The sequence below is a fragment of the Sporothrix schenckii genome (assembly GCF_000961545.1).
Source record: "Sporothrix schenckii 1099-18 chromosome Unknown Cont43, whole genome shotgun sequence".
NCBI classification, from domain to species: domain Eukaryota; kingdom Fungi; phylum Ascomycota; class Sordariomycetes; order Ophiostomatales; family Ophiostomataceae; genus Sporothrix; species Sporothrix schenckii.
Genome location: NW_015971144.1, coordinates 2121587 through 2149465, shown reverse-complemented (window position 1 = coordinate 2149465; position 27879 = coordinate 2121587). Strand labels below are relative to the sequence as shown.

The window sequence follows — 27879 nt, the reverse complement described above, 5'->3', positions numbered from 1 at the left end:
AGAGTGAAACCAAGACATGGGAAAATGCATTGGTTGGTGTTAGTGCGGTTTGTTTTGTTTTGGCCACCAACCCCTATTTAGGTTCGCCATGTACTCCGTCCCTTGTTTCTGCTTTCTGTCTACCACAGCACAAAGTTCTGGCCGGCATGATTCCATTGAGAGCCTGGAACAAACGTCTACATCTACTGCAAAAGCAGCCCTGCGTCATGCATATGACAGTTGTGTCTGAAGTACAGCGTGCGTCCACGTAACCCGACTATCGTGAACCAAACAATGCAGCCCACATCAGTCATACTTTGGGCGACAAGCGGAGAAGCTTTACTGTAGAAAGAGAATCACTCATCCAAGGCCACTTGCAAGTTGCCAACGTCTACGATTTCGCTTTGCGGCATGACTGAGCACAGCTTTTGAAGGCCTATATAAATCTCGCTTTTCTGTCCAGGGTTTCTCTCTTCAACCCAACCAAAGCTACCGAGTTTGAACAGCTTCTACTCGTATCCTCGCATCCTCGCATCCTCGCATCTTTCCACACACCCCCGTGACCTCATTCCAAATCTGTCTTTGTCAGCCACGCCGGTCAAGTCAACTCTCCAACAGACTACCGCAGGACACACCCTATCACATCGAAAGTCTTCTCTTGACTCGTTTTTTCTTTTACAAAACTCGCTATAATGGACTACACCAAGTCTATCACAGAGGTTGGCGCCCTTCTTGGCAATCTGGTTGTTAGCCAGAAAGGCACCAATGCGGGTTCCTCGTCTTCTGAGCACTCTCGGCACTGGGCGACCTCGGACGACTCTGAGCCACATGGCGCCACCTCCAGCGCTTCCAGCGTCTCAGCACCCTCGACGCTCTGGTCAGACAATTCCAAGGAGTCGTTGGAACGTATGGCGGCCGAGGACCCCGACCTACCGTTCTACTATGGACACCGCATCGACTCGGATGCGCAGTTCCAGCGCATACTCGAGCACTACCTGAGCAGGGAGGCGTTCAAGCAAGAGGTGAAGCGTATCAACCAAATTTTTAACGATTTCGGCGCTGACCTGCCTCCGGACCTCACACACAACGCCCACAAGGGTCTCACGCGCCGCCGGCACCAAAAGCTACTGACGTTTGGGCGCCACTGTGACTCCTACAAGGACAGAGACTGGCAGGTGGCAGCCCGCGAAACACCAGACAACTTGCGAGACGCGCGCCTCACCGTATACCAGAGCAAGGTCCTGCCCAAAAACTGTTGGGACGAGAGGGAGACCACGCCTTTCCCGCCAGGCACCTGTGACTTGTCCGGCAAGGTTGACCGCCCTTTTCCCAGAAGTCTGACCATGGCGCGGTATCTCGAGAGCATGGCACGCGAAGCCGTCGAGGCCGGTCTCGTCACGGCCTACGAGGTCGAACTCGACCTCGGCCAGGACAAAGGCCTGGACAAGAACGAAGACGAGGAAGACGAACAGGCGGACTCGGGTGTCTCACACTCTAACCCAGAAGAGTACCGTTGCCGCAGAGAATGGGATGACACCAAAAGCACAGCCAATGCGTCCGAGGCTTTAAAACAGTATCGTGGCGAGGCGGAGGAGGCTGCCCAGTTCCCTGTCTTTGTTCAGAACTGGATTCGCTCAAGACCAAGAATCTACCCAAGGGTCTACTAAGACATGTGATAGGGGAAAGTTTTGTGACAATACCACATAAGGGGGAGGAGTTTATGTTTAGTTTTATGATACCCACAGCCAAAGAGCTTGTTTCTGAGGAATACCATTTCTTGCATATTCATTTACATCGTAGTTCCTCACGTGATTCTGTATCCTTTCGAGCAACACGCATGCAATTCGCACTTTCCGTGTTTCAGACGATCGTGATATTTCCTAATGTAGAAAGGAATAATACCTCCCCACGCTTTCCGAATATGGCAATTACCAAAACAAACCACAGATTCCCCCATTTTCCGAATTGTGCTCACATTTCCCCTTTATTTCGCCCGTTGAATTTTTACTTTTGTTACCATCGACTTCTCTCACCCATCCCCAGATCAAAACAAGTTCGATACGCATCGTCAACACCATTTTGAGTCGACTTTCCCGATCCAGTAACACCCACGATCCCTTGTCTCCAATGATCTCCGCGCAGTACCGCCAGACATGCCCAAAGGCTATATGTCGCCTTCTATTTCAGCCACAATGTGCGTCGATCGAATCACGGCGTATGGAGCAGCGGCTGTGTTTTCCTTTTGATAACTGTGCAGGCTGTCTACTATCGCACTATGCTGATCACATCCGCCTTATCCGTCGTTTCGCGTCCTATTCGAATAACGGAGCTCGGTCCCGACTCTTGAGCCTCACGTGAACGGCACAAAATCGAGAGCGACGAATAAAACAAGACTGTTGACCAGAAAGCCATTGCTCAGTGATGGTCGACAATCTGTTCTGCCCCTCCGTCGATCCCCTGTCGTTTCTTGGCCGTGCCGCACTCTATGCATAAATCTACAAAGGGGGGCGTGGTATCCTACCTCCGTGCTTATTTGCCGGAAGATGGACAGCGACGAACAACAGCGACGAATCGATTCCAACTACCAAAGACTACACAAAGAATAGTGTAGAGACAGAGGGACATGACAGCACGTCGATCAATCGAAGATATAAAAACAAAAGGGAAGAAACAACCCGGACGTATTTGCAACAAATGGAAAGCAAACGAAAAGAAGCGCTGATGTGCGGATCTTGTTTATTCGCCAGGCTAATCTGCTCGGTTCTCTAATAGTCTTCCTTGCGGAATATTTCCAGACAGAGTTAATAATACAGATCCCTGCAGACTCCAGTCTCGTCGCTAACCAACGCCATCCGCTGCTCTCCTCTCGCCACTCAGCACGCATCGGGCAATATTTGGTTGACTTTGATTATTTCCCTCGTTTACGGCCTCTGCCAGATGGAGGCTGGAAGGGGCAGGATGCGGAACCTGATGCACCACAAACACTAAGAAAAGAGATCGAATCTGAGTATGTCCCGCCCCATGTCCTCAACACTCCTGAACAAGAAGGGCGGGAACCATGCGTCCTCTTCTGTGGTCAGCACTGGAGTGATGTGTTTCCAAGCCATTTGTTTCTCTCCTTGTTTTTTGTTCCCTTCATTTCTTGTTGTCATTTGCTAGCCTCCTGGCCCAATGCTAGAAATACTCACTTGACAGAATCGTCGAGCGAGTCGACACCTAGTATAAACAGTCTCCATTTGATGCACCCCACACAGAACGGTACGAGAAAGCTTCAAACAACTTGACTAGTACATCTGTCGTCACTGAAGCCTGGCCCTTGTGGCAGGCTCTCCATCCTGTTTCACGATGTCCTCTCTCACGATATCATCAACAACAGTCATCGTTACTCCTCCAGAAAGAGAGTCACCATCGGCACCGACATCCACGCCAACACCGACAGCTATGCCAATACCAACGATAAGTTCACCCGCAGATGCCGTCGTCAGGTCTCCTCAACCACAGCGGCAGCCTCCACAGCCATCATCACGACGGCCACGATGGCCCGGAAGAAACATCGGTCAAAGTCTTTTACGGCCGAAAGTTTGGTCCAAGAGTCTCAAGCGCATGCATGTTCAGCAGTTCTTCCTTTTCGGCGTCGCTGTTCTCGAGCTGCTCTCCGTCATCATCATCGTCGTCCTTAACGCGGCGGGACAAAATTCAGACAATTTCGACGTGTCAGCACCTGACATGTACCTGCTGACTGTGAGTGGATTGCCGGAAAGACAGCTGCCCGGTTCTCGGAGATCGCATTACCTAACCATCGTAGTGGACAAAAGACGTCTTATACGAAACAGACAACGACAACCAGACAGAGACGTTTTCCGTTTACTGGTATCTCAACCATCTGTGCATACGAAATGGTACCGGCCATCTCCATCCTATTTCCCGTAATTTGGGCATCGACTTCAACTGGCGGCAAATTGACAACCAAATCATCGATTACTTGCACAGCACAGACCATTCGCCAAATTCAAATTCTTGCGGCGCTTTGCCTGCTCATACACCCATAAACTCTACCGTTGGCGGCTTCAACAGCACATCTGGCACAAGCGGCTCTGGCACCTCGGCATCCTCCGGCAACGCCACAACAACTGACTGCAGACTCCCCACGACCGTCAAGGTCACTGATGCACCTCCACAACTCAGCGGCCAGCCAGCTTTTGGCCGTGTTTCGTTCGTCTTTTATATTCTTGACATCGCCATCACTCTTCTGGCCTGGCCACTGCTTTTGTTCCTGAACGGTACCAAGCTCTGGCAAAAGCGTGGTCGCATAGCCATGGCCTTTACAAAAGCCTTCGCCACAACGACTAATTTGATTGCAGTCGGTCTGCTTATTAGCGGCGTGTCCTGGGTTGTCAAGCACACATCCAAGGATGGTGCCTCTGCCGATTCCTTTCTTCAACCAGACAATTCGTCGACCCTGCCCACGGCATCTGATATGTACCCCTTGGCTAACAACATCTTGATATCTCGCGCCGAGCTGAACGACACAGCGCTCGCCAATTCGACCATGCCGGAAATCAGCCCGGGGCCAGCTGCCTCGAGTCTTGTTTGGGTTTCTGTGACAAGCCAAGTGTTTGCCTGTGTCTGTTTTATTACCGCATGCCTGCTTCTCTCTCAACAACACAGAACTTGTGGTGAACGACTTGGAAGCGGGAGAGGCCGAGGAAGCCGACCCAGCATGCGGCAGCGGCCTGGGTCATTGCCGGTCTACCGCCCACGCGATGGCAATGCACGTCACCGCGGGGAGGACGGTGAAGAATACGAAGACTTGCCGCCGTACCAGAGAGAAGACCCTCTCGGCCGTCCACCAAGTATACCAGGCTATACAATCAGCAACGGATGCACAGTCACGTACACAACCGCACCCACTGCAGCCGACGATATCCCTTTGCACCGTGTTGCCAGCAGTGACGCGTCGGGGTCAAGCCAGACCCTCACACCGGGCCATGCCGATCACTCTGGTCGTCGAAGCCCGAGTCCCGATTACGAGGAGGTAGTCGGTGTCGAGCCAATATCGCTTCTCTCCAACGATGGTGCGGTCACACAGCAGCACGAGCCTGGTGCCATGTTGGTTGTAGACACGAGCCAGGGTATAAGTAGCGGTAGTAGTCGCCGAGCCAGTCACGAGAGTGTTGAGCGCCATGTATCGCAAGACGTTGCATCAGCCAGCATCAATGATTTGTTACTCGATGTGGCACTATCGTCATCGCCCACGCGGAGCGAAGATATGGAGCCAACAGCTGGCGTGGTCTTAACAAACAACGCAGCCTCATTGGCTCCGGCGCCAGCCGCTGTAGAGATGGATCGATGAAAGTGGACGGCGAGTAGGCTTACAAATAGGAGTCGGTGGAAAGCAGGCAGCATATAATGATTACACGATATATATTTTGATGCTTTGGTATAAAGAATGTGTTTGTTTTTTATTTAGCTAGCTCTTGGTAAACAAACATGCCTGGCGTTGGGGGCAGTCAAGTCAGCAATTATTTAACTGTCACATTAAATATTTTCACTCCATTGCTTGCTGGTGTCTATAATCTATGAGCAAATAAGAAATCAAAACTTAGAGATAAAAATAAGAACCGGAAACCGGAATGGAAAATTAAACAGCAAAATCGAAAATATAATCGTACATTGGGTATCTCCTGTTTTTGGGTCGCTCGCTCGCTGTTGTCGTTATAAGTGTTTGGGAAAATGGAAAGAGATCAGAAAATGATGAAACACCTCGCTTGGGCCTGCCTCCATTAGAAAGAAACAAGGAAATTTCATGAGAAAAACAGTTCAATAAGACAGCCTTAGTAGTGGCCTTGCCGTGAAGGACCTCGTGAACCTTGTCGTGACGGTCCCCGTGAACCCGGCTGCGGCGTCGACGCGTCTCCGCGCAACAGTGCTACCCAGTCGTTGTCCGAGTCCATGCGGCTGTGGCGTGACATGTTGCGGCTGTGGCCTCCCAGACTGGCTTCGTTTGACACGTCGCTCGCCACAATGCCACCAGAGGCGTTGGATGGCTGTCGGCGATGCTGCGGCTGCTGCTGCTGCAACGTGGAAATGTCCTCTTCGACGACTTCGACTTCGACAGTCTTGATGATACCGCGAGGCCAAAAGTTGGCGCCGGTTGGATCTTCACTGGACTCATTTCCTTCTTGCCCTCCTACTGCTGCTGCTGCTTCAGCATCTATGCTGCGGCGATCCCGGCCAGTCCTGTTCATGAGCAAGGCAGAGCGGTTCAAAACAGTGCGTAGAGGTGTGTCGCTGTGTTTTGTGCCCTTTGAGTGCTTCATAAACTTCTTGGTGGGCTGTGTTCTCCCACCTTGAATCACATCCCGCTCGTCTCGCATGCGGCGCGAGTCATGGTAATCGCGTTCGCGGGGGCCTTCGATAATGAGCATTGGGGACCGCTTGACGGAGGAGTGGCTCGATCCCGTCCGCGATAGACCACTCTCACCTAGGTCGCTCTCGGTGTCGTCAAAGTCAAATTCGTCTCGCCGGGGTGTGGCGCTGTGCACGGAGTCGGCGCCCGACTCGAACGGATTTTGCTGACCGGTACGACCCCGTGTGTTTGCTGGTTCTGGGTACCTGTCCGAATTTGCGTTCGCACGGCCGCCAAGATCCCCCCGTGTGGTCACCTGCTTCTTCCAGACAAGCGAGCCCAGGGACAGAATGTTTGCAGCGACGATGCCGACATTCTGTTCGAGAATGGAGAGGACGCTGGCAAAGAAGGTGTCAAAGGTGTAGATGCCGCGCACGGTCTGTGACGTCTCATACGTGCGCACTGTGGCAAAAATGGCGGCCCTAGGTATGTTAGAGGGTGATATGTCTCGGCGACAACGAGGGGGACTGGGGGCTGTATAGCTTACAAAAGACTCAAGCTCGACAAAAAGTAAAAGGGCCACCGCATCTTTTGATGCATCTCGAGATCCCGCACAATCATAACGGGGAAGATGGAGAGAAAGAGCCACCAAAAGACGGAAAAGGCGCCCTGGAAGTAGCCAATGTTCTGCTGGACACTCGGGTTCCAACACACGCCGACGACGGACGGGTCCCACAGCTTGTCGAGTGGTCGGCACTGCAGGTTGGTGGTGAGGGAAAAGGTAAAATTCAGGACGGCCATGAGCAATATCTGGCTGCTCAGCAGAATGCGCCACTGCTTGGCGGCGCCGACGAGTCGCAAGAAGAAGAGACAAATCGATATTTTGGCGAATGTCGTGCCCATCATGAACCAGGGCTGGCCAAGCCAGTCGAACTGGAGGGCACGGGCAGAGTTGCCCATGGAGCTGCCGTCGATGATGGCGAAGATGGTGCCGACAAAGCTGACGACGGCGGCCACAATGATGGCATAGTCATCGAGGCCCATGTGGTGGCTGGCGGAGCGTTTGCGTATTAAAAGGCGGATAAGGCATGTAGTGAGGGCGAAGAGCTCGGTGGTGATGGAGATGGCGAGGAGGACGGGCCCTCTTGTTAAGTCGGGAGTCGCCATGGTCGCGGGCCGTACAATGATGTCGAGGACGATGAAGAAAAGGAGGGAGGGAAGGTGAAGGGGGTAGATATGTAGGAACTACCATACGTGGAAGAGTACCCAATAGTACGGATGACTACACTAGAAGAAAAAGGCCAGAGGGTGTCTGACGCTGAGAGGTTGGACAAGATCGAGCGAGGAGGAAAGACGACAATAATACGAAAGTACCAAAACATAAAAGTAAAAATTAAGGGATCAATGATGACAAGACACGGGGACTGGGGGGACAAAAGGAAATACGAAAGGAGACCTGGGAACGGAAGGGACAAAAGCGAGAAGAAATGAAGGCGGAGGAAGAAGAGAAAAACAATGTCCAAACTCGGTTCACACAGAATGTTCCTATTTCTGGTCCGGGTGGTGGGTGATCAGAGGCAGGAAAAAAGGAAAAATGCAAAACGAAGAAACCCGGCGTTTTGGGAGAGGGACATGTATGGTTGGGCGAGGAAAGAAACGAGCGGTCGTCCTACTTCGTCTTGTCTGTTCTTACAGTCCATTTTTTTGGTGCCCCAACGGTGAGCTGAGACAGAGTGCGTGTTCACGATAGACGTGCATAAAACGAGAGCATGCATGTGTAAGACGTTTGGACGTCTACAGTTGACAGGTCAAATATGGACAACGAAGGCGGGCTGGCCTCGTTCATGCCAAACAAATGAAGCGGCACGTTGTCGTTGACCATTGGAGGATGCCAGAAAACAGACTTTGGGAAGACTGGCCACGGCCCTGGGTGGCGTGCCAAGGCCGGTTTTAAGAAGGGTGAGTGAGTGCATGTCTGCGAATGTCTGCGAATGTCTGTGCGTGTTCTCGTCGTGTGACTGCGTGTGTGACTGCGTGTGTCTGTGTTTGTGGTGCGGCCATTGTGCAGGGCCTGTCATTTTTGTTTCTGTCGTTGTTCGCGGTTCTGGGGCTGGTACGGAAGAATGGCGATCATGGGAGAATAAGGGGGATGCGCAGTGGAGGCCGTGGGAGAAGAGAGACGAACGAGGGGGACGAGAAACGAGAGACGAAAAACAAGAGACAGGGACGATCATGAGCCAAATGGGAGACAAGAGGCAAAACCCAACAGAGTGACAGCTCGATACGTTGTATGATGTGATGTCATGCGCCTGGCCGTGTAAATGCACCTGTCGTGTGTTAATGCGGCCCGCAGTGGGACGACGGTAGGACGCGGGGCCACAATAAAAGGCTTGTCTGTCTCTAATGGGGACAGCGGGACCGGCGTGGGCGTTGAGAAATAAAGGACGTAGGTATGTAGAGACTGGCAAGCAATAAATGGTCTCCTGCCCTTTGACGACCGCAGACGGCGGTTCAGCATCCGTCTCTGGGACGTCTTCCGTGGGGGTGTGAAACAAGAGGGGAGGGATCCGGGGTGTTGCTGGGCAGAGGACGTCTTGAACTTGGCAGAGGAAAAGGAGAAGAGACAAATGTGTGGAGTGGCCGTAGCCAGCGCAGTCAACAAGGCACGTTGTTCGACGCAATCATCACACGTCCAGCGTGGACTGAGACGCGACGCGGCGAGGCTGAGTTGTCAGAACCAGTAAAAAGACAGTGGCAAGGACGATGCCTAAGAGAGAGAGAACCAACCGACGTGTTTTGTGTCTGCTTTTGCTGTTTTGCTTCATTCACCTCGTTTTGCAGCGACGTGTCGATTCTGTGCATGAATGAGAGGACTGTGCACAGACGCACGAGTCTGGTGACTAAACGACAAACGATAGAAATAGAAACGCATCGCGATGGATGCTGGCCATTGATGGATGGCAAGAAAGCAAAAGACTGTCGAGTGGTATGATCGTCTTGCTCTCGAAGCTTCGTGGAACAATCTGCGACGTGTGAGAAATTGGGGGGAAAAAGGGGTTGGGTGCCAAAAACAACAGGAATGGAAGGAAAGAACAGTCCGTGCATTGGGTGGGCGCCCCTTCCCAGTTTGAAACGCACGTCGAATGTACGATTGCACTTTCCTTAAATCAAAGTAGAAGTTGCCTTTGCAATCCGGTCGTAGTCACGGTCGCACCTGCCTTTACGTCTCATGCACACATTATGTCATAGTATTGAACATGGACGATTAGATCCTATACTGGCTATGATTGTTTTGCTTTTTGTCATTCTGATGCTGATTCAATAGGAGTGCGATGGCTAGCACAACGGAAAAAACACAATTGGTAATATGCATGTCGTACAATGATCCTGCCAAACGACCCCGTTCTGCTCACAAACCCTCCTCCACCGGCAGGTTTAGAAGCGCGCCTCGACCTTGGCCTCGGTGTCGCCCAGGGCCCAGTCGCTGGCCTTGGACTTGCTGCGCACCGAGCGGGCCTGCTCGGCCGTGAAGCCCTTGGCCTGCGTGGCCGGGTTGTAGCCCAGGCGGTTGAGGCGGCCGACGGTGGCGTCGTCGAGCACGGGGGCCTCCTGACCGTCAGCGCGCTTGTAGACGGCGACGACGGCGGCGCCGCCGAGGCCCAGGTTGTGCTGCAGGGCGGCACGGGTGTGGGGGACGGCGCGGTTGTTGGCCCAGCCGCGCAGGTGCCAGACGAGCTCGGCGCACTGCGCCAGGCCCGTGGCGCCCAGCGGGTGGCCCTTGCTGATGAGGCCGCCCGAGGGGTTGACGACGTAGCGGCCGCCGTAGGTGATGCCGCCGCGGCGGACGAGGTCGACGGCGCCGCCGCGGGGGGCGCCGACGCGGCCCTCGGGCAGGCCAATGGCGTCGAGGGTGACCATCTCGTTGGTGCTGAAGCAGTCGTGCAGCTCCACGACCTGGACGTCGTGGGGGGTTAGGCCGGCCTCGGTCGTGGCCTCGCGGGCGGCGCGCTCGCTCATGGCGTAGCCCATGAGGTCGACGGCGCTGCGGGAGAAGAGGGACGGGTCGTCGGTGCACAGGGACTGGCCGGCGATGAGGACGGCCTGGCCCTTGAGGTGGGGGCGGGCGTCCAGGAAGGCCTGCGACACGAGAATGACGGCCGCGCCGCCGTCGGACGTGGGGCAGCACTGCAGCTTGGTGAGGGGGTCGTGGATGGTGGGCGAGGCCAGGATCTGGTCGCGGGTGTAGACGTCCTGGAACTGGGAGTAGGGGTTCTTGACGGAGTGGGCGTGGTTGACGCGGGCGATCTCGGCAAAGTCCTCGGCCGTGGCGCCGTGCTTCTCCATGTACTCGCGGCCGGCGTTGCCGAACATCTGCGCGGCACCGGGGGCGTTGGTTATGCCGCGGGTCGCGCGCATCATCTCGGCCGTGGTGCCGGTGGGGTTGGCGCGGTCGTTGAAGAAGCTCTGCAGTGAGCCGGGCATCATCTTCTCGAAGCCGACGACCATGACGCAGTCGGCGCCGCCGTTGCCGATGAGGGAGCGGCCCATGTAGAGACCGGTCGAGCCGGTCGAGCAGTTGTTGTTGACGTTGTAGATGGGGATCTGGGTCATGCCGAACTGGTAGAACACGCGCTGGCCGCAGGTGGAGTCGCCGTAGCAGTAGCAGGCCACGGCCTGGTCGACGTCGTCGTAGTTGATCTGAGCATCGAGCAGGGCCTTGACACCGGCCTCGAAACCGAGCTCCGTGTAGTCGACCTTGCCGCGGGGCTTGATGAACTTGGTCATGCCCACGCCGAGGACGTAGACGGGTGCCTTTGCCTTGACCATCTTGGCGGTCTTGTGGGTGATGTGTGCGGGGGGGTTGTGGGTGTGGAAGTGGAACGAGGTTGGAGAAGGAAAAGAAAAAGGAGGACGATGGAAGCAAGTGAAAGAGGGTTCAATGTTGGGGGATAGAAAACGGTGCGCGGACGAGAGAGAATGGACAAGAAGGAAATAATAAACAAATGATGGACGGTTTGGAGCCAGGAACGTTCGTCAAGACGATTTCACCTGCAAAGTAAAGCAAAGGCGTGCCGACTGGTTTCCTGCCGAGGATCTAAATGGGAACTAACGTGGAACTGGGGGTTGGTAGACTGGGGCAAAAATGTACAGGGACGTCAACACCTTCAACGCGATGCCGACAGCAGTGACGAGCGTCCCGTGTAAGTCCTATTGCTGCAGCCCGTCGCCAGCAAAGCCTGTCGCCTGTGCGTGTCTTGATCTGAACAATGGCCCACCCGCACACAAGTGACGTGCGGGGAACGTACTGTTATGAACAAACGAGGTGTGATGGCAGACAGCCGAGGCAAAGACCGTTTGGGGGCCGCGCCAAAACGTTCAGAGTACTAGTATGTTGTAACTTGCGAGCCTAACATCAGCTTCTTTCATATGAATACCAGGGGGGTAAGTCAGGCGGCGTTAGCGGCAGACTTAATCGTTCACACACACACAAGAGTGGAGAGTCTTCAAATCCGGGGCTGGCTGCTGCCGGTGGATCCGTCCGCAACCTTGAATTGCCGGGGCAATAAGTCACGTGGCTTTAACTGACAACCGGCGCCGACGGCAGGCCCACGACTCCGAACCACAGTAAATGTGTTCCTCAATAGCTGTACGAATGTCCTGTCGCTTCCCACCTCGGGCGGAAGAGGCAGTATTCGCCCCGCTGGTTCTGACTTCTGACCGCAAGCAGCCTCTAAGGCGGCCTCGTGATCGCGCGATGTGAAATCAATTTGGACCAAGGCGGAAACGGCGGCGTCGCGTTTTTTTTATATTCTCATCATCTGCAAACACCGTAGGAACCTAGACGTCTAGTGATTGGTTAGTGCAGCCGGGAAAACGCAGCCGCATCACGAGATACGACGAAGTGACTCAAACAGACACAAAATCCAAAAAAGCAAGCGATGCACAATAATGCATCGGGTTTGAATTGTGTTTTCTCTCGTCCCCAAAGAGCTTGTTGTCTATGTGCTCCATCGAGCGGCCGGAAAAGAAGAGCCAATGCAGGAACAAAAGATATGACCAATTCAACCAAATATATGACAAAATTATATGAATCGCGGGAGATACGTCCCGTTGTATGTCCAAAAGGTGTCAAAAGACACGTCTCACATGACCCACATGTGTACACCATGTTCTTACGTACTCTTGGGCGTCCAAAGATCCCAAAAGTACGTGTCCCACTGCGCAGATTCGTCCGTCTGGACAGGCTTGCCGTCGGGCAGCAGCTGGCGGCCATCATAGCCCGGCGTATGATGTGCAATCGGCGGCAGGCTCTGTCCCAGCACTGCGCTCCGGATCTGTATACAGGAATTAGTAAGCCACAAGCAAGACGCAGAGGGAGACGCGTAGAAACAGCAACACAAAACTAGGCCAGACGTACCGCGGCAGAGCTGTGGTTGCGCAGAATCTCGACGCAGGTGTCGAGAACGCGCCCCACCTGGGTGCGGATGTGGTCGTGGCGCTGTGCAGGGCTGGTCGCCGGCATCACGGAGCCCAGCACGGTTGCGAGCGCAATCACATCCCGCAGGTCGAAGCTGAGGTCGTTGACAAGACGCGCCAAGTTCTCGACCGTCCGCTCGACCGTCCGGATCATGTACGCGGACGACCAGATCAGCGACGTCTTGCGCGGCGCGCCGCTGCTGAGGAACGTTCCGGTGCGCCCGCCAGCCGCCGCAGAAGCAGAAGCAGAAGCAGAAGCAGAAGCAGAACCGTGGCCCATGGGTGGCGAGCTGCCGTCGACTGGCTTGACCGTGCCCGTAGAGGCACCGCTGCTACTCGGAGCGCCGGCGGGTGCAGGCGACAACTCGGCTTCGACCGCCTGCGCAATGTAGTAGCACACACTAAACGCGGCCTGCACAATGTCATTGCGCAGAATCACATAATACATATGGCTGACGTCGCCGAAGCCAGGAATCGCCGGGTCCAGCTCTTCCATGTATGTCAGCATGGCCATGGACGATTTGAGGTAGACATCAGAAATAACCGCCGGCGGCGGGCACTCGGCCGACGCACTGAGTGCAAACGGCCGGTACAATGCCAGCAACGGCCGGCGCACATGCATGTCGAGCATCGCGCGCATCCGCCACTCCTTGTGCTTCTGGTGGCTGTTGAGCGCGGCATTGCGCGGGAACAGGCAGTTGATGTCGTCGAGCACCTTTTCCAGGTCACCACCCACGTCCAGCACGTCCCAGTAGTCGGTCAGCGAGTCGATGTTGCACAGCAGGTCGCTGGCCCGCATGCGCAACGGCAGTGTGCCGGCCGCAAACAGCTGCATTTGGGCCTCTGTGTACTGGTCCATGGGCTTGCCTCGCGGCAGCGACGGCATGTCGGGGTAGAGGTCGGCGTCGTCGAGGTTGCGCGGTGGGCGGCAGGTGATTTCGCCAGGTCGCAGAGCGCTGGGTAGGCTGGACGCCAGCGAAACGTGCAGGTCCATGTCGAGAATCGTAAACCACAGCTTGCGCCGCAGCTCGGCTTGAAAAGGGGTTATTTCGGGGGCAAACTCGGCCGGGTCGCGGTGCAGACCCATGGCCATGGCGAGGCGTGAAATCATCCCCAGCTCGGTCCAGATCCGCTGCGGCCGCGGCGAAATCATGCGGCTCGCATGCAGCAACAGCACTTCCGTCTGCAGCGTCGTCACATCCACGGACGGCTTGCCCCGAAGGCCGTCCAGCCACGAGCGCACCAGAGCGCAGGCGGTCGGGATATGCACGCCATCGGACCGGTCGTACGCCAAACCCTTCGAGTCGGTCTCGAAGCGGCTGCCGATGCACAGAATGCAGAGCAGTCGCGGTAAGAAATCGTCGGCCACGCCCTGACCGTCCCCTGTGCCGCCCGTGACGCCGTGCGCACAGTACGCCTCAAACTCTTGACGGAACGTCGGAATGTGGATGACGCGATAGAGGCCCTCGGACACATTGACATAGGCATTGATCAGGCGATCGCATACGTCGCGGCGCGGCAGTATGTCTGCCATGCGCTTTTGCACTGGCATCATAGAGTCGACGTAGACAGTGATCGGCTTCAGCGTCTGCTGGTGGTTCTCCTGTAGTGCGATGTGGATCCGCTCTAGTCGCCAGAACAAGCCCCCAGTCGTGTCTCGCTTGGCTTGGTTCAACATAAAGTCCTTCGCGTCGTCGAACTATAAACCAGCCCCCAAAAGGCGTGTTAGTCCATACTCATATCAACAAATTCACAATCCCTACGTTCGCCGACGGCCACGCCTTTATGTCGGATATGGTATTTTGCGTATAGATCCGTCCGTATTTCTGTTTCTCAAATGCGTTTCATGCGCATGTTTCTTCCGCATCTTCAGACGTTGTCGTCTTCATTCGGGTTTGGGTTGGGTACGCACCAAGTTTAACAGAACACGCGTGCTGTTCTGGCCAAAGTATCTTGTCCGCAGTCCGTTGCGACCTTTGACACTCAACGAACGCATTGTCGTGCTGGAGGCTTCGATCACGCGCTGTTGCTGGTCGCGCGAAGGCTGTTGGCGTAGGTTCAGCTGGGAGAGAACCGACGACGACGGAAACGTGGGCATATCGGAGAGGGCGGACGGGTCCCTGGCCACGACTAGCTTTTCCAGTCTCTCCATGCGCACCATGCACTGCAGCAGTAGGGACGCGGCCAGCTTGCGGAGGTCGTCTCCTTTGGACGACATGAGCGGTTCCGGGCTTTCGAGGGTGCTTGAGATCTGTGCGAGTGACGGAAACGAGTTCTGCATCGATGCAGCTGCAATCGGTTGTGCGGACGGTTGATATGAGCCATATGGTGGCTGTTGGGGGTGTTGCTGGAACTGATGGTACAACCCACGGCCTGGTGGGGAAAGATTTGCGTGATGATGCGTTGGTGATGGCGGGTTCAAAAGGAGGTTGAGGGACGAGTTGTTTGGCGCCGGGTGGTTGCTGCTCGTCGCCGCATTGCTTGGCACGGCATGGCCGTGTTGTGGTGTTGACCCGGAGCCTGGCCGGCTGAGGTGACGCTTCGACGGACGCTCGCCTCCGGCGCCGCTCCCCGGCACCGAGTCGTCGTCCTCTTCGGAGCCTTCCGAGCCTTCGGAATCGGCGGTGGGATTGTTCGGGTCGGTGCTCTTGCTGCTGGAGCCCGCACTGCCGTTGCCGCCACTGCCATACTTACAGACTCGGTAAGAGCGCTGGCACTGCGAACAGGGACAGCGCCGGTCGCAGCGCAATTTCCGCCGGCGGCATTCGGTGCATGATTTCACGGGTCGTGGGCGTTTCACGGGTTTGGGGTGCCAGTTTGCCACATCAAACACCATATGCTTGCTGCCCAAAGGCGGAGTAGGCGACTGTTTTTGAGGTATTGGCGTCTGAGCGTCTGTTCGTTCTGTTCGGTCTGCTCGGTCTGTTCGGTCTGTCCGTTCTCCCTGATCTGTCCGGGAAGGGGCCTGGGAGCGGAAATGGGAATTGTTGTCCATGACGTGCAGTCCGTTCGAAAAAAGGGGATTGGACACAACCGAGTAATTAGGGAGTTGGTGAGGCAAAAAGACACCAACAAGAGGGCCGCGACACAAATCAGACCACTTCTGGCTCCGGCCTATATCTCCTTATAGATTCGTTCGACGTTCCCCGGATTCTCCACTTTTCGATTTCTGTTTTGGTTGTCGTCGTTGGAGAACCGGCGAATTCTCGTCAAAAGACGGCCAAATGTAGTTCCCGCCGTACAAAAGGGGCGGTGAAAGACACTCTGACGCGGGCAATGAATAACAGCAGAAAAGGTCGCTGTGAGATGGCCCTTGCTTTGACAAAAGCAAAGATCGGCGCGTCAGCAAGAAGCGGGTGCGGTGCAGCCCACGTCCGATGAGCGTCGTGAGCTTTGCGGGCGTTGTCACTGTGGTCGATCCGCTGCATCAGTTGAGTGACGAGTGCGTGTCTACCTGAGCTCAGCGGTGCATTTGGTCTGGCCAATGATGCAGCAGTAAATCGATAGCTGTGCGCTTCGCGTGCTGTGTTGGAACGGAGACACAATGGAAAGCGACCGTGGTAGTCGTCGAATGTGTCAACACGGGCAGGACACAACGGCAAGAGCGGCGAGATCGAGAAGAGAGAGAGAGAGAGAGAGAGAGAGAGAGAGAGAGAGAGAGAGAGAGATTGAAACCGTAGCGACTGTGAATGCCACAAAGGCTGAGACTGAAAGGTGTCTGTCTGTCTGGCTGTGCTGCGTCTCGTATTGCTGGTGGTGAGCCCTGTGCTACGTTTCCGTTGCCGTGTCCGGTGCTGCTGGAAGCTGTCAAGAAAAGAATGCGGAAAATAGAGTGTGTGGCTGTGGGCGTTCGACAATGAGGGATGCCGAGTGGCTTTTGCGTCTTCGCTCGGACAACACACACACGAACGAACGAAAGCGCCACAGAAATGAAGCAAGACAGAAAACAAAGGACACCTGCTCTTCAACCCGTATCGGCACAGCCTCTAGTGCATTCGTGCACCCATCCACAGAGAAGATCGATCTCCCGTCGTGAGAAGCTGAGCTGGTGCTAACGAGAAACGATTCAAGCCGCAAAGGTCCGGGGAGGGGTGATGGGCAGCTGGTGTCGTTTTGAGACTGCGATCGAGTTGTGGTCCAGCAAGTCAAGAAAGCAAATCGTAACAAAATAAAAAAAATAAAAGGCTATGCAACAGAAATTCAAGGCCTGCTGGAGACAAAAACAGATGAAATGATATCGGGTTTCGTTTGACGCCCCGGCATTATGCGTTGTTTGTCGTCTTATAGCTGCTTTTCGTCTTTTGATTTTGCTTGCAATGTCCACTGGATCCCAAAGCCAAATGTCGATGCCCGGATCCGTGGCCAGCAAGTCGAGACACACAAAAGACACAAATAAGGTCCGTCGAGTTGTTTGCCGGTGCCGTGTGTTCGGTCTCAGCCTGAAAACAAACTTTTCAATATAAAGCCACAGTGAGAAACACCTTTTGGCCAGCGGAATGTGTCCAGTTCCCGGGTCCGAGTGCGACTTGCGGAACCTGACAGGAATAAATCAAAATATGACAAGCCCGCGTTTCTTTTGTCATCCGAGTGGCTTTAATTTGTGAGACGCGACAAAAGGGGCGGAGTCCTTTGTGTGAACAGCAGGGGGGGTGAGGACAAGGTTTGCCGTGTCTCGCAACCGATCCGTGATGAGATGTGGTGCTTCGCTCGAGTGCGAAATACCTGTTTTGCTGTCGGAGACGAGACGCCAGAGTGCCAAGGAGGAAACACAGGAAAAAGAAACAAAGAAATAAAGAAGGGGAGAGGAAAAGAAGGAAGAGGAAAAAGCGAAGGTATGGCCGAAAGTAGCAATACGGAAGAGGAAGGAAAGAGCGTGGCGGCTGTCTGGGTCAGGTCGGAGCTCGATGCGGGAAGGCACCTGTCGAGGGCTGAAGAGGCACAACGCAGCTTCCTGGGGCGTGGCCTATGGGTCCTGATTGGCTTCAGAGACGGGCAGGGGGGTTGAGGCGGGCTTTTCGTACGAGTCGCTGCTTCCGTTTCTGGGACGTGAATGAGAAGGGACGAAACCAAGAAAGTGATTCGCGTGTGTACAGAGAAGGTATTTCGTACAAGTAAGATTCGTCTCACAGAGACGACCCCGCCGGCAGGTGCGATGGGGAACCAGAAACTAGTACAGCTCCAAAAGACGAAAAGACTTTTTGCAGCCAAAAGCAGAAAGAGCAACTTGACGGGTGTGAATGATTAGGGAAAGAAGGACCCAGGCAACGGGGGAATGTTTGGGTTGGTGGCTCTTTCCTTCCCAAACGGTCGTTCTTCGTTCTTTCCCCAATACAGAGGCCACCGGAGGCTACAAAGATACGGACGAATGCCTCGAAAGGAAAGAATGGGATGGGTGTCTCGGAGGACGGAGGAGAGCGCAAGCCTAACACGAAGAAATCGACGGACGAGGGAGATCGGAAACCGAGCCAGCCATTTGCCATTTGCCACGAGACGTCTGCGTCTCCGGATCCTTTGCTCTCGTACGAAATACAAAATAAAATACAAAAGCCACGGAGATGTTTTGGCGCTTGCTGCCCTGCCGCGGGGGAAGGTACAAGTGACGTGCGGGAGGGCAGGTGCGATGGGCAAGGGAAGCGCAGGCGGAGGACGAGCTGGTTACTCTGTCGAGTTACGGCGAGTTTTGGTCGCGGGACCTTGCGCCGGCGGTTTCTTTTTTAGCTAAATTTGGCCCTTCTTTTATTCTTCGATTTGTCTTCTTTACTCAGAGCAGAGGACATGGTCGCTGACAGGACCCCTGTTCGGACTTGCACGAACGACCGGGTTCCAGGCTAGACCCCTCGCCCCTTCCGTAAAAGCAGAACCAACGTGGACCCAGCAGACAACGACCCAAGACCCTCACGGACGCCCAGCCAATTCTGGCCATCACATCGTCTGTGATCGTCGACCTTCCAGCGTCGCTCTTTCCTCTTTTGCCCTTCTTTCCCAGACAGCTTGTTCCTTTTTCTCATGTTTTGGGAAAGTGTATCGTGCAAGCTCTACACCGTCAACAGAAGTCTATGCAAGGAAGGCGCGAGGGAGAACATCCCTCGTTGAGCGCAAAGGCCCAGACCGCTACTCTTGCAAGATGTCCACGCAATCATACAAAGCCTTTCACCTTTCTGCTGAACGCAGCTTGTGTGTTTGTGTACCTTTGTAAATCGTATTCCACGTCTCTTGTTGTCCCAGAACTCGGATGAGCCTCTGCCCACCGTGGGAGTCGCGAGGCAGCATCTTGGCCAGGCCCACAACGGAGGAAGGCGCCTTAGCTTCTCTGGTTTCTGGGATTTGCCGCCCGATTAGGGGGAGAAGGAGCAGGTGGGACACTCCGCAGCTTTTCCGGCAGGCACTTTCGGGTAGATTTCAGCGGAGGGAAGGACCGCCTGTTGGCAATGGCGGAGGGTAAGATACAATGTGCTCAAACGCGAAGATCGCGAGATTCAACGACATGAATTTAAATTGTTCAACGCAAGGGACAGAACAAGGAACAATAAAAAGAAAGAAAAAAGTAAGACAACGTCAGCAGCCAGCATTGCAATGAAGTACACTGCAGGCCCAACAATGAACGAATTTGGAAATATTTGGATTGTCTCTCTTGCTCCATACTGAGCGTGCAAACATGGAATTATGTTATCGGACCGGCCGCCTGCCAAAACAACAAAAGTCGACAGTTCACGCAAGCCAACTCGCTAAAACAGCGAACTGCGGTCTCGGTCCCGCTGTGCGCGGTCGGCGGCTGTTGGCGTGTTATTTTTATCGTTCCTGAGGATTCTTGTTAGTTTTTGGCCCCCAAATCGATCTTGGCCCCAACTTTGCCGAGACACAACGGACGACAGGCGGGCGATAGGCGACCGGCGGAGCGGGGGCTATCAGGGGGAGGGAGGCAGAGGGGGTGCTAAAGAAACGTGAGACTGGAAAAACGGCGAGGCAAGGTAGGCAAGGTGGTCAAAGCTACAACCAACAAAAATGAGAAAACCGGCCAACATGAACTATGGAACGGCTTAGTGAAAGTGAAGGTAGGAAATCAAATAAGAATGGCACGGAAGACAACCCAAAAAAAAGAGAAAAAAGAGCAAAAGAGCAGAGTTACGGCATATGTTGAAACATATTTGTACTCCATCGTCGAGAGTAGGAACACTCACCAGCCTCAGGTCACTCAACACACTGTCGGGGCCACGAGAAGGAGGACTTGACACGGAGATTGGCCTGCTTACGCCCTCACTTTGACGGCCGACGTTGTAACATTGGACAGCAAAAGTCTCTTCTTTCGTACGCCAGTACTTTGGAACCCAAATGAGCCCCGTTGTTTTCTCCGCATTTGCGCATGTATTGTTCCGTGTGATACATTTACTGTGTACAAGAAGGACATTGTCAAGCTGGCGAGTCGAGCAAAGAGATGTCAGGACGGGCGTCTATGCATTACGGGGGGAGGAGGGTCCGTCGTGTGCACCAGTGAGGGAAAAGCGAGCCAGAGCAACCAGAGCCTGGGTTCCTTGACGTAGGAAGTAGGCAGCCTGGCCAGGGTCTGCGTGACTGCGACAATGTGTTGCAGCAGGAAGGCAGTAGCCGCAGTCTGCCGTGGGCTGCAGTGAGATACATCCACCTTGAACGGCACCTGCAGATATTCCTTCGATCCAAGCGCGACGAAATTGACTCCATAATTGTCGTCTTGCCTGCCGCCGCATGTTCCCGCATCGCAGAGGCGGTCGCCAGGAAAGTGCAAGGAGAAACGTGCTCAAATGTTGGCATTTGCTGATGCCATGGCATCTGCCTTTGTTTTGGAAAGAGAAAACAAGGTACCTGGAGACAGCATCTCCGCCAGTCGGCCTGAAGCACAGAAGCACATACGTCGAACAGAGTACTACACTGTAACTCGTGGCATGGTTTGGCTCCCTGTGTTAGGAGCCAGTTCTCGTTGTTTGGAAAGGCGGGTAATGGTTTTCCGCCGTTTTGCCGCATTTCCGCTCCAACAAAAGTATTCCGTACAAAAAAATGAGCTCAACAGCACGAGGCCGACTGGAAAAAGTCTCGGAGGCGACCCGATGGCTTGGGGCGGCCAGTTGTCGGGAGAGTGCGATGGGCAAGGTGTCAAACACAAGCGCATTGCCCTCTCCATCGCCGGTACCCCATGTAGAGGCTCCATAACGATACGGCATCTGTGTTTTGTGCCATGTGCCATGGGTCTCCGTATAATTTGCCTAGACGGCACCAAAGGTGCGAGGTGGGCGAAAGAAAGGGGGCCCTGGCTCGCCTGGCTTCGCAATGGCGTCCAAAATGGGGTCCTGTATGGATCCCACGGGGCGAATGGCCAGTAGCTTGATGGAGCTATTGAAAATGCTATTGAACGGAGGAGAGAAAAGAAGAAAAATGCAATGGAAAGGCCGGGAGGGGAGGGCATAGCACAGCATAGCATGGCGAAAAGAAGAGAGCCGTGGACGTGGCAAGGATGGAACGAAACGAGATACGTTGAAGAACAATATTGGCAGGATCTGATCCTCGGTTCTCTGCTGGTTGACGACAAATCATTGGCAAGAGGCACCGGCCAGCACGGAAGATAAGCCGTTTCTGCCTCTGTGGATTCCGTCATTTGTCGTCTGTGGTCGAGACGGGCAAAGAATGGCCGATGGCGCTTGCCTGGCCGGGCTGACAGCTCGGCAAGCAAAGTGGCAAAAGCTCAAGGGGACAGCAGATCCCGGCGGAAGGAGCAAACAAGCAAACCTGCAGCCACGACATGGTCTTTCGCCAAGTGGCACCTGGGCGGCAAGACGGCGCACGGTGACGTTTGTCGAAGAGCGTCGTGTGAGCCTCGACATCCCAACCTGCAGCAGGCTACTTACCGTCCATTAATGCCTGGTTGGTGGAATTGTTAGGCGCGGCATCCTTGTCCGATCTCCGACGGCCGAGCTGTTCGTGTATCGTGTCCCAACTGGACTTTGAGAGAAAGCAGAGCAGCCTAGGTCGCATTGTGGACTACGAAACGACAATGTGCGAATGCATCGGGTCGAAGTTACGAGGAATAACGGCATATTGCGAATGCTGGTATTGGGTCTCTCGGCCCCTTTGGGGGCTCCTTCCTCCGCTTGGCTTAGCTCTCGTGTGACATGCGAATGGTGGCAAAGAGAGGAAGGGACAAGAGACAAAACAAGGGTCGGGAAGGAACAGAGGCCCGAACAGGGTCGTTCCCGCTTGCGTTCATCGCAGCTTCTCGATTCATCTGTTCTGCTCTGGCGTAATTAATCGGGCCTAGTTTTCGTGGCGTCTGAGCGATTGGGGAAGGTACGAGTCCTCTACGTCTAACTGGCGCAGATGTAGCGAGGAAAGACAAAGGTCGTGTTCATTGAGGAGAGGCTGTGGTAATCATCTACTTGTCAGTTTTGTTGGTTGAAAACGAGAGCCGTTTTCTTGGCTTCGCTCTTTGAGAATCGTGGCCATGGCCAGCGGCTGCACCATGCGATCCGACGAGCCCATCCGTGCAAAAGAATCCCACAATGCTACGTGGTCCGTGTTGGATAAGAGATGGAAAGCAGCGGTGTACGTCGTAGCGAAGGAAAAAGCATCGCAAGAAGGAAGAAACGAGACAGCTGAGACACACGGGCAGAGACACGGACGACCGATAGACCGAGGCGAGAAACAAGACAAACGAGACAAAAGACCACCAAGACGTGCTGGCGGCGGCTTCGGAATCCGACCACTGGACTGTCTGTGGGATTCCGTCGTGCGGTTCCGAGCGTTTTGGGGGCGCCAAGCGTCTTGGAGCTTTGGATGACGGAGAACGGATACATTGGGCATAGACCATGGGTCATTGGCGTCTCCGTCCAGGTCCAGGGTTGCACGTGGCTATCGAATACGTGCCAGAGCGGACGTTTGCAGCAACCTCTTGACTTACTTTGTAGTTTCGTCGCTGGCAGGAGATGGCCCGAAAACAAAGTCGGCCCCACGCGAGCTCCAGAGATGGTCTGCTCGTTTATCGAGACGTTGTGGACGGCAGTATGGAGTATGTCAGATTGGGTTCCGTCGTACTCTGGTCAGTCGTATCTGCACGAGTTAAAAGATGCCAAGGACAAGAGATGACAGGCTCGAAAACGGAAAGGCGCCTGCCAAATTACGTATGTTCTCCGTAACCTTGCACGGATTTTGTTACCATGTGGACGGCTAGTACGTACATGTAGAAATAAACCCCCCGAAAAGACGCAAGCGCTCACCGGCCGAAACGGGCCAATAGAGACCCGCCTCCTGCTACGGACGAAAAAGGACGTGGACGAGGGGATGATGGAATGCCCAAGCACGGTTTTGGGGCGTATTTGAAATCAAATGCAAGCACAGACAGACAGCGCTGGCCAAACTATTGGAATGGCAAAACAATAGAACGAAAAGGTCATTGCGGGCGGAACCCAGGGCCGGCGGTCGTCCATAGCGGGACGGGCTATCGAAGTTGTGTAGTGTGGTTCTCAAATGATGCAAAAGCTGGATGGCAGGCTATGAACGACACGAGCGTCGGGACAACACAGAGCGTCGAAAACACAAGAAAAAAAGAAGGAAAAATAAAAGGAAAAAAAAAGTAGGGCATCTTACTCCTTCCCCCTCACTTTGAGGACGGCAGTCAGAAGAGTCGTCGGCACCGGTTCGGCAGGCTGGTCGGCTGCGGCGACAGGTGCAGCGGTCGCTGCTGCGCCCGTGGCGGCCGGAGCGACGGACGGTGTCGGAACCGCACGCGCTGCGGCACCCGCGGCAGACGGCTCGTAGCTGGAGACGCCGGACGCGGTGGCCTTGACGAAGCCTAGTTTCGTCTGAGCGGCCGTCATGGCGGACGAGTAGAGCGGCGGGCCCGGGATGACGTAGTCGGTGGACCCGTTGTAGAGGTTAAACATGATGCCCGGGCCGTTGGCCGTGTACAGGGAGGTGGCGGGGATGCCGGCGGGGGTGGCGGTGCCGTTGCCGTGGACGACCAGGTTGAAGCAGAAGGGGTAGTTTTGCGCGCCGTTGGGGACGCCGGCGGAGTGCAGCGCAATGATCTCGTGGCGCAGGACGTAGTTGCCCGGCGCAATGTCCGCGGGCAGGCGGACGGACCAGGTCAGGTTGTTGGCGCGCAGGACGTCGTCGGCCCAGTAGTTTTTGGCGGGATCGAGCAGGCCGGCCTCGCCAATCTTGAAGAATTTGAGCTTGGTCTTATCGGTGGTCTCGCAGGGCCCGTTGCAGTTGGCCAGGTAGTCGAGGACGGGGCCGTGGTGGGACTCGGGCCACTGGTTCCACACAATCTCCAGCACGTCGCCGGCGTTGACGGGCGCGGCGAGGCCGGCGGGCGTGGCGCCCAAGTGGCAGACAATGTCGGGCGTGGCGTAGGCGCTGGGCGAGATATACGAGTTGTTGAGGTCGTCGGGGATGCTCCAACCGATGACAACGGGCGGCGGGTGCACGAACTGGTAGCCGGGGTCGTATCCAGGGTAGCTGGCAAGGTATGTTAACATTATTTTTTTGGGACACTTGGAGAGCAGGAGAGCAGGAGAGCAGGCACGCACAAGGTGCCATCTGGCCAGTGAATCAAGGCGGTGGCGACGCCATGCGCATTGGCGCCGGCTGCAAGCAGCGCGGCGGTGGCAGCCGCAAGTCCGGAGATGGAAAACATGGCGATGTTGGCCAGTCCACGACGATTGACGGATACGGATTGACTGCCCATGTATGTGGTCTCGTCTACGTGTGGAGTCAAAAGACATGGGTGAGCCGACATAAATATAAACACAGACGGCCACGGAAGCCAGTTCTTGATTTCTAGACCCTCATTTCTAGACCTCATTTCTAGACCCGGTCTCGAAAGGAGAGGAGCTGTCCCGGTCATGAGACTCTATACGCACTGCGACACGATGACGCAGGAAGACCAGCGTGGCCGCACATAAGGCGACAACGAGTGCCGCTTACACTTGCCGTCTTTTCTAGGTCAGATGTCGAGATAGGGGGCAAAGTATGAAAATGTGCTCAAAGGGAGAAGCGTATAAGTTGACTACTGGGATTGGGGATCATGGATGCAGACATCGCAGCACACCCGGGTCGCGTCACGCTGGCACCAAGGATCGTAAGGATACAGCATATATATTTGCCGTGTTGTGGGGAGTGGGGAGTGCATCTCTTCATATATTGTGAATTGACGGCTGCAACGTGAAGACGGGATATTGAATTCCACCAAACACAGTGACAAAATAGTGAGTTGCAGCGTTTTCCTACTCTTCTTTATTTTGTCTTTGCGAATCTATTTGCTCATACTGTTATTTTGTCCTCCCTTCAGCAGAGTGACTAGCAAAGAAGTCACAAGTAAAGCCTCATATCGACGTCAAGCACAAAGCACTCTGCATCGATTTGCCTCCGCGTCACAGACGCAAGCCACCATCCGGGTGTGGGACAAGTGATGCCAATATAAAGCCAATAGAGTGGCTGTCCGAGGGCACAAAAATAGTAGGAGACCCTTTCCACCCTGTGGACGTGCCGTCCAGCCGCCGGTAAATAGCAGCCCTCTTGCTCGTTGTTTCCTCCCCCACATCTCGTGCTTCTGTGATTCCCTCTGCACCTGGTTGTCGTCCTACGCTGGGTGAAGTGAATCCCGGCTCGCGAGGGAAGCCAGGCCGTGGACAAGACTGCTACAGTAAGGCACCCATGCCCAGTCTACGTCCGTTTGCTCCCAGCCATCCCAGCTACCCACAGATATTGGCCTTACCCAGCCACTACTGGAGGCGATCCAGCGTCGGAAATGGAAAGTGAAGTATGGCACATACTTGCCGCTTCCTTCTTCACGATCCAGCGCATCGCCAAGCCGCAGTGTACACCTCTCGTCTTGGATCATCCGTGGCTCACGTCAAGGGCCCTGCTTCAGTCACGCATCAGGCACGGGCCCATAAAAATCATAACCGCTTGTTTGTCTTGCTCTGCGAAAACGCTAGTTCATAAGTGTGCTCGTTGTTTCCCTTTCCTCGCTGCGGTCGTTGTCCTTCCGTCGCTTTTCGTCACGTCCTCATCGCCGGTCGCGCTCCGCTTGCCGGCGCCCGCTTGGTCCCTTAGTCCGCCTGCACCTCCACGCTGCGGCTCTCGCCGTCGGCCTCTCCCGAATTGACCTTCTTGCCCGTCTTGGAAATCGTCTTGAGGACCGTCTCGTAGGACAGGCCGGGGTCCGCCACGACGGTGGCCGACTGGCTCTCGAGGGAGACCTCGTAGCTTTTGACGCCTGTGACGCGAAAGCAGGTTAGTACGAGACGTCGACCGGCGTCACAGGAGACGGGGGACGGGAAACGGGAGACGGGAGAGAGACGTACCCTCCAACCGCTTCAGGACGCGGTCGACGGCGCCGGAGCAGCCGCCGCAGGACATGCTGACGTTGAACTTGTAGGTGTGGTCGGCCATTGTGATGTGCGTGGGTGGGTGAGTAGGTGCGTATGCGGGTGGATGGGATGTCTTGGCAGTGGTGATGGGTAAATGTGTATGGTTCGTGGTGAGAGTGTGCGTTGTTCGTTGTTGTGAGTTTGGCCCAGATAAAGTCTCAGACGGTGGTGGTCGTCGTCCTTTTGTAGAGAGCAAGTCGCTGAGAGCAGTCGCTGAGAGAAGTCGTCAGAAGCATTAGAAATCGACTTGCGACAGCGCTTAGGAGGGGGCGTGTGGGTGCGGCAGGGAGGTGTGCCGCTGTTTCGGGGCTGGGCACAGGCTAACAAGGGCTCGGCACACGGCTTCCACTGCCGTTTCTGAGCAGGTTTGGGACACGTCAGAGGGCATGGGGCTGCCCCAGTGCCCCAATTTAGCGAGCGGTCCGCCTACGCACCGAGGATTAATAATGTTACGGGGCCGTTAGGAGCCGTTAGGGGGTCTTTAGGGGGTCTTTGGGGGGTCTATAGGGGGGGGATTACAGTGGGCTAAGAGTGGGTTAGGGGCTGACTCCAAACGTCGCGGGCCTCTGCGAGAAACCCTTTGTCGCATCTATTGCGTGCTCGCTGTCACCATTCCGGTCGAGCACCATTGCAATGTGTGTCTTGCATGCTTCGAGACGGTCATAGAGCGTCTTCCAACTGGCACGGCCAAGTGCATACTCTGTATATTGTAGACATCTCTGGCTTTGCTTTGGGTGCGTTGAGTCTCAATGCCAAAGGAAGGAACTCGAGATGTCCGTTCGCTCCTTCTCCAAACCCTCGAAGCATCTGCGCCATTTGTGCGTAAAGTGAACCGACCACGTCTGAGTGCGTGTTCCACGCCGTGAGACGAGCATCTCTTTTGGGAGGTCAGCTGTAAGACAGTTGGGAAAGGGAGTACTTACGGCGTATGGCATGTGTTGGCAACACTTGTCTCTGTTGCGTCCTTTGTCCGCTGCGTCATATGTGCTGCTGGTTTCTGTGCCTGCGGTGGCACCTGCCGTCGGACCTTGTTTCTCGTCCGAGAGACAAGGCTCACTCCTTCCCTCTGGCGTGGAAGCAACATGAAACGATTGTCTGAACGGCCCCCAGGTCCTTCTGTTTTCGGTCTGTCGACCTCCTTCCACTTCCGTATCTCTCCTTCCTTATCTCTCCTTCCCTGCAAATCATCTTGATCAAGCTGAAACATGCTCAAATGTCTGTCGCAAAAGCCTCTTCTAAACAATCAGAGACGCCAGACACGACGGATGGACGACGCACAACAATTGCCAAAGTCCCGACAAGCTTGCTTTGAAATGCACTACCCACTACACTACTGCACTCTGTCCTCGCCCCTCTCTGCGGCCCGTCGGGGTTTGATCGCTTGGCACGGCCAGAGCCGTTGAGAAGGCGAAAATGTTCACGACGACGTTACAGCCAGCACGCCACGCCATGCCGATCATAGGTCAGTCTCGCGTCTCTGTTCCAATGATGGATGCTACCATGCATGTTACGAACAGCTGGTAGCGAATCGTTGCGCCGGCGGCTCGCCTGCTTGCGTGCCGTGGGTGCAGACAGAATCAAACGGAGCAACACTCATGCAAGACATCTGCCGTGCTCGCAACCCTTGTTGTTGGCGCTTGTCTTGGTTCCCAAGATGTAAGATACAATGTCTATTTT

The 27879-nt window shown here is 55.0% G+C and overlaps 9 protein-coding genes across 9 annotated transcripts; 4 read left to right on the top strand and 5 right to left on the bottom strand.

The window, feature by feature from the left end:
* Window positions 1-671: 671 nt before the first annotated feature.
* On the top strand, window positions 672-1646 carry SPSK_02652 (uncharacterized protein; the record flags this gene model as incomplete). The annotated part of the gene is made up of 1 exon (XM_016729520.1): window positions 672-1646. The coding sequence occupies one exon, from the start codon at window positions 672-674 to the stop codon at window positions 1644-1646; it is 975 nt and encodes a 324-aa protein (XP_016589428.1).
* Window positions 1647-3324: 1678 nt separating this feature from the next.
* Window positions 3325-5332, top strand: SPSK_02329 (uncharacterized protein; the record flags this gene model as incomplete). Its single annotated transcript, XM_016729201.1, has 2 exons — window positions 3325-3720; window positions 3785-5332. 2 exons carry the CDS (start codon window positions 3325-3327, stop codon window positions 5330-5332), a joined length of 1944 nt encoding a protein of 647 aa, XP_016589427.1.
* A 481-nt stretch (window positions 5333-5813) lies between these two features.
* On the bottom strand, window positions 5814-7495 carry SPSK_02414 (uncharacterized protein; the record flags this gene model as incomplete). Its single annotated transcript, XM_016729286.1, has 2 exons — window positions 5814-6810; window positions 6876-7495. The coding sequence occupies 2 exons, from the start codon at window positions 7493-7495 to the stop codon at window positions 5814-5816; spliced, it is 1617 nt and encodes a 538-aa protein (XP_016589426.1).
* A 2268-nt stretch (window positions 7496-9763) lies between these two features.
* On the bottom strand, window positions 9764-11155 carry SPSK_02507 (sterol carrier protein 2; the record flags this gene model as incomplete). Its single annotated transcript, XM_016729376.1, has 1 exon — window positions 9764-11155. The coding sequence occupies one exon, from the start codon at window positions 11153-11155 to the stop codon at window positions 9764-9766; it is 1392 nt and encodes a 463-aa protein (XP_016589425.1).
* Window positions 11156-12501: 1346 nt separating this feature from the next.
* SPSK_02188 (c6 zinc finger domain containing protein) lies at window positions 12502-15800 on the bottom strand (the record flags this gene model as incomplete). Its single annotated transcript, XM_016729063.1, has 3 exons — window positions 12502-12663; window positions 12747-14504; window positions 14718-15800. The coding sequence occupies 3 exons, from the start codon at window positions 15798-15800 to the stop codon at window positions 12502-12504; spliced, it is 3003 nt and encodes a 1000-aa protein (XP_016589424.1).
* Window positions 15801-21457: 5657 nt separating this feature from the next.
* SPSK_02887 (uncharacterized protein) lies at window positions 21458-21688 on the top strand (the record flags this gene model as incomplete). The annotated part of the gene is made up of 1 exon (XM_016729748.1): window positions 21458-21688. The coding sequence occupies one exon, from the start codon at window positions 21458-21460 to the stop codon at window positions 21686-21688; it is 231 nt and encodes a 76-aa protein (XP_016589423.1).
* A 583-nt stretch (window positions 21689-22271) lies between these two features.
* SPSK_02848 (uncharacterized protein) lies at window positions 22272-22607 on the top strand (the record flags this gene model as incomplete). The annotated part of the gene is made up of 1 exon (XM_016729711.1): window positions 22272-22607. The coding sequence occupies one exon, from the start codon at window positions 22272-22274 to the stop codon at window positions 22605-22607; it is 336 nt and encodes a 111-aa protein (XP_016589422.1).
* An 802-nt stretch (window positions 22608-23409) lies between these two features.
* Window positions 23410-24515, bottom strand: SPSK_02603 (uncharacterized protein; the record flags this gene model as incomplete). The annotated part of the gene is made up of 2 exons (XM_016729471.1): window positions 23410-24286; window positions 24358-24515. 2 exons carry the CDS (start codon window positions 24513-24515, stop codon window positions 23410-23412), a joined length of 1035 nt encoding a protein of 344 aa, XP_016589421.1.
* Window positions 24516-25881: 1366 nt separating this feature from the next.
* SPSK_02844 (copper chaperone) lies at window positions 25882-26224 on the bottom strand (the record flags this gene model as incomplete). The annotated part of the gene is made up of 2 exons (XM_016729707.1): window positions 25882-26048; window positions 26137-26224. The coding sequence occupies 2 exons, from the start codon at window positions 26222-26224 to the stop codon at window positions 25882-25884; spliced, it is 255 nt and encodes an 84-aa protein (XP_016589420.1).
* Window positions 26225-27879: the final 1655 nt, after the last annotated feature.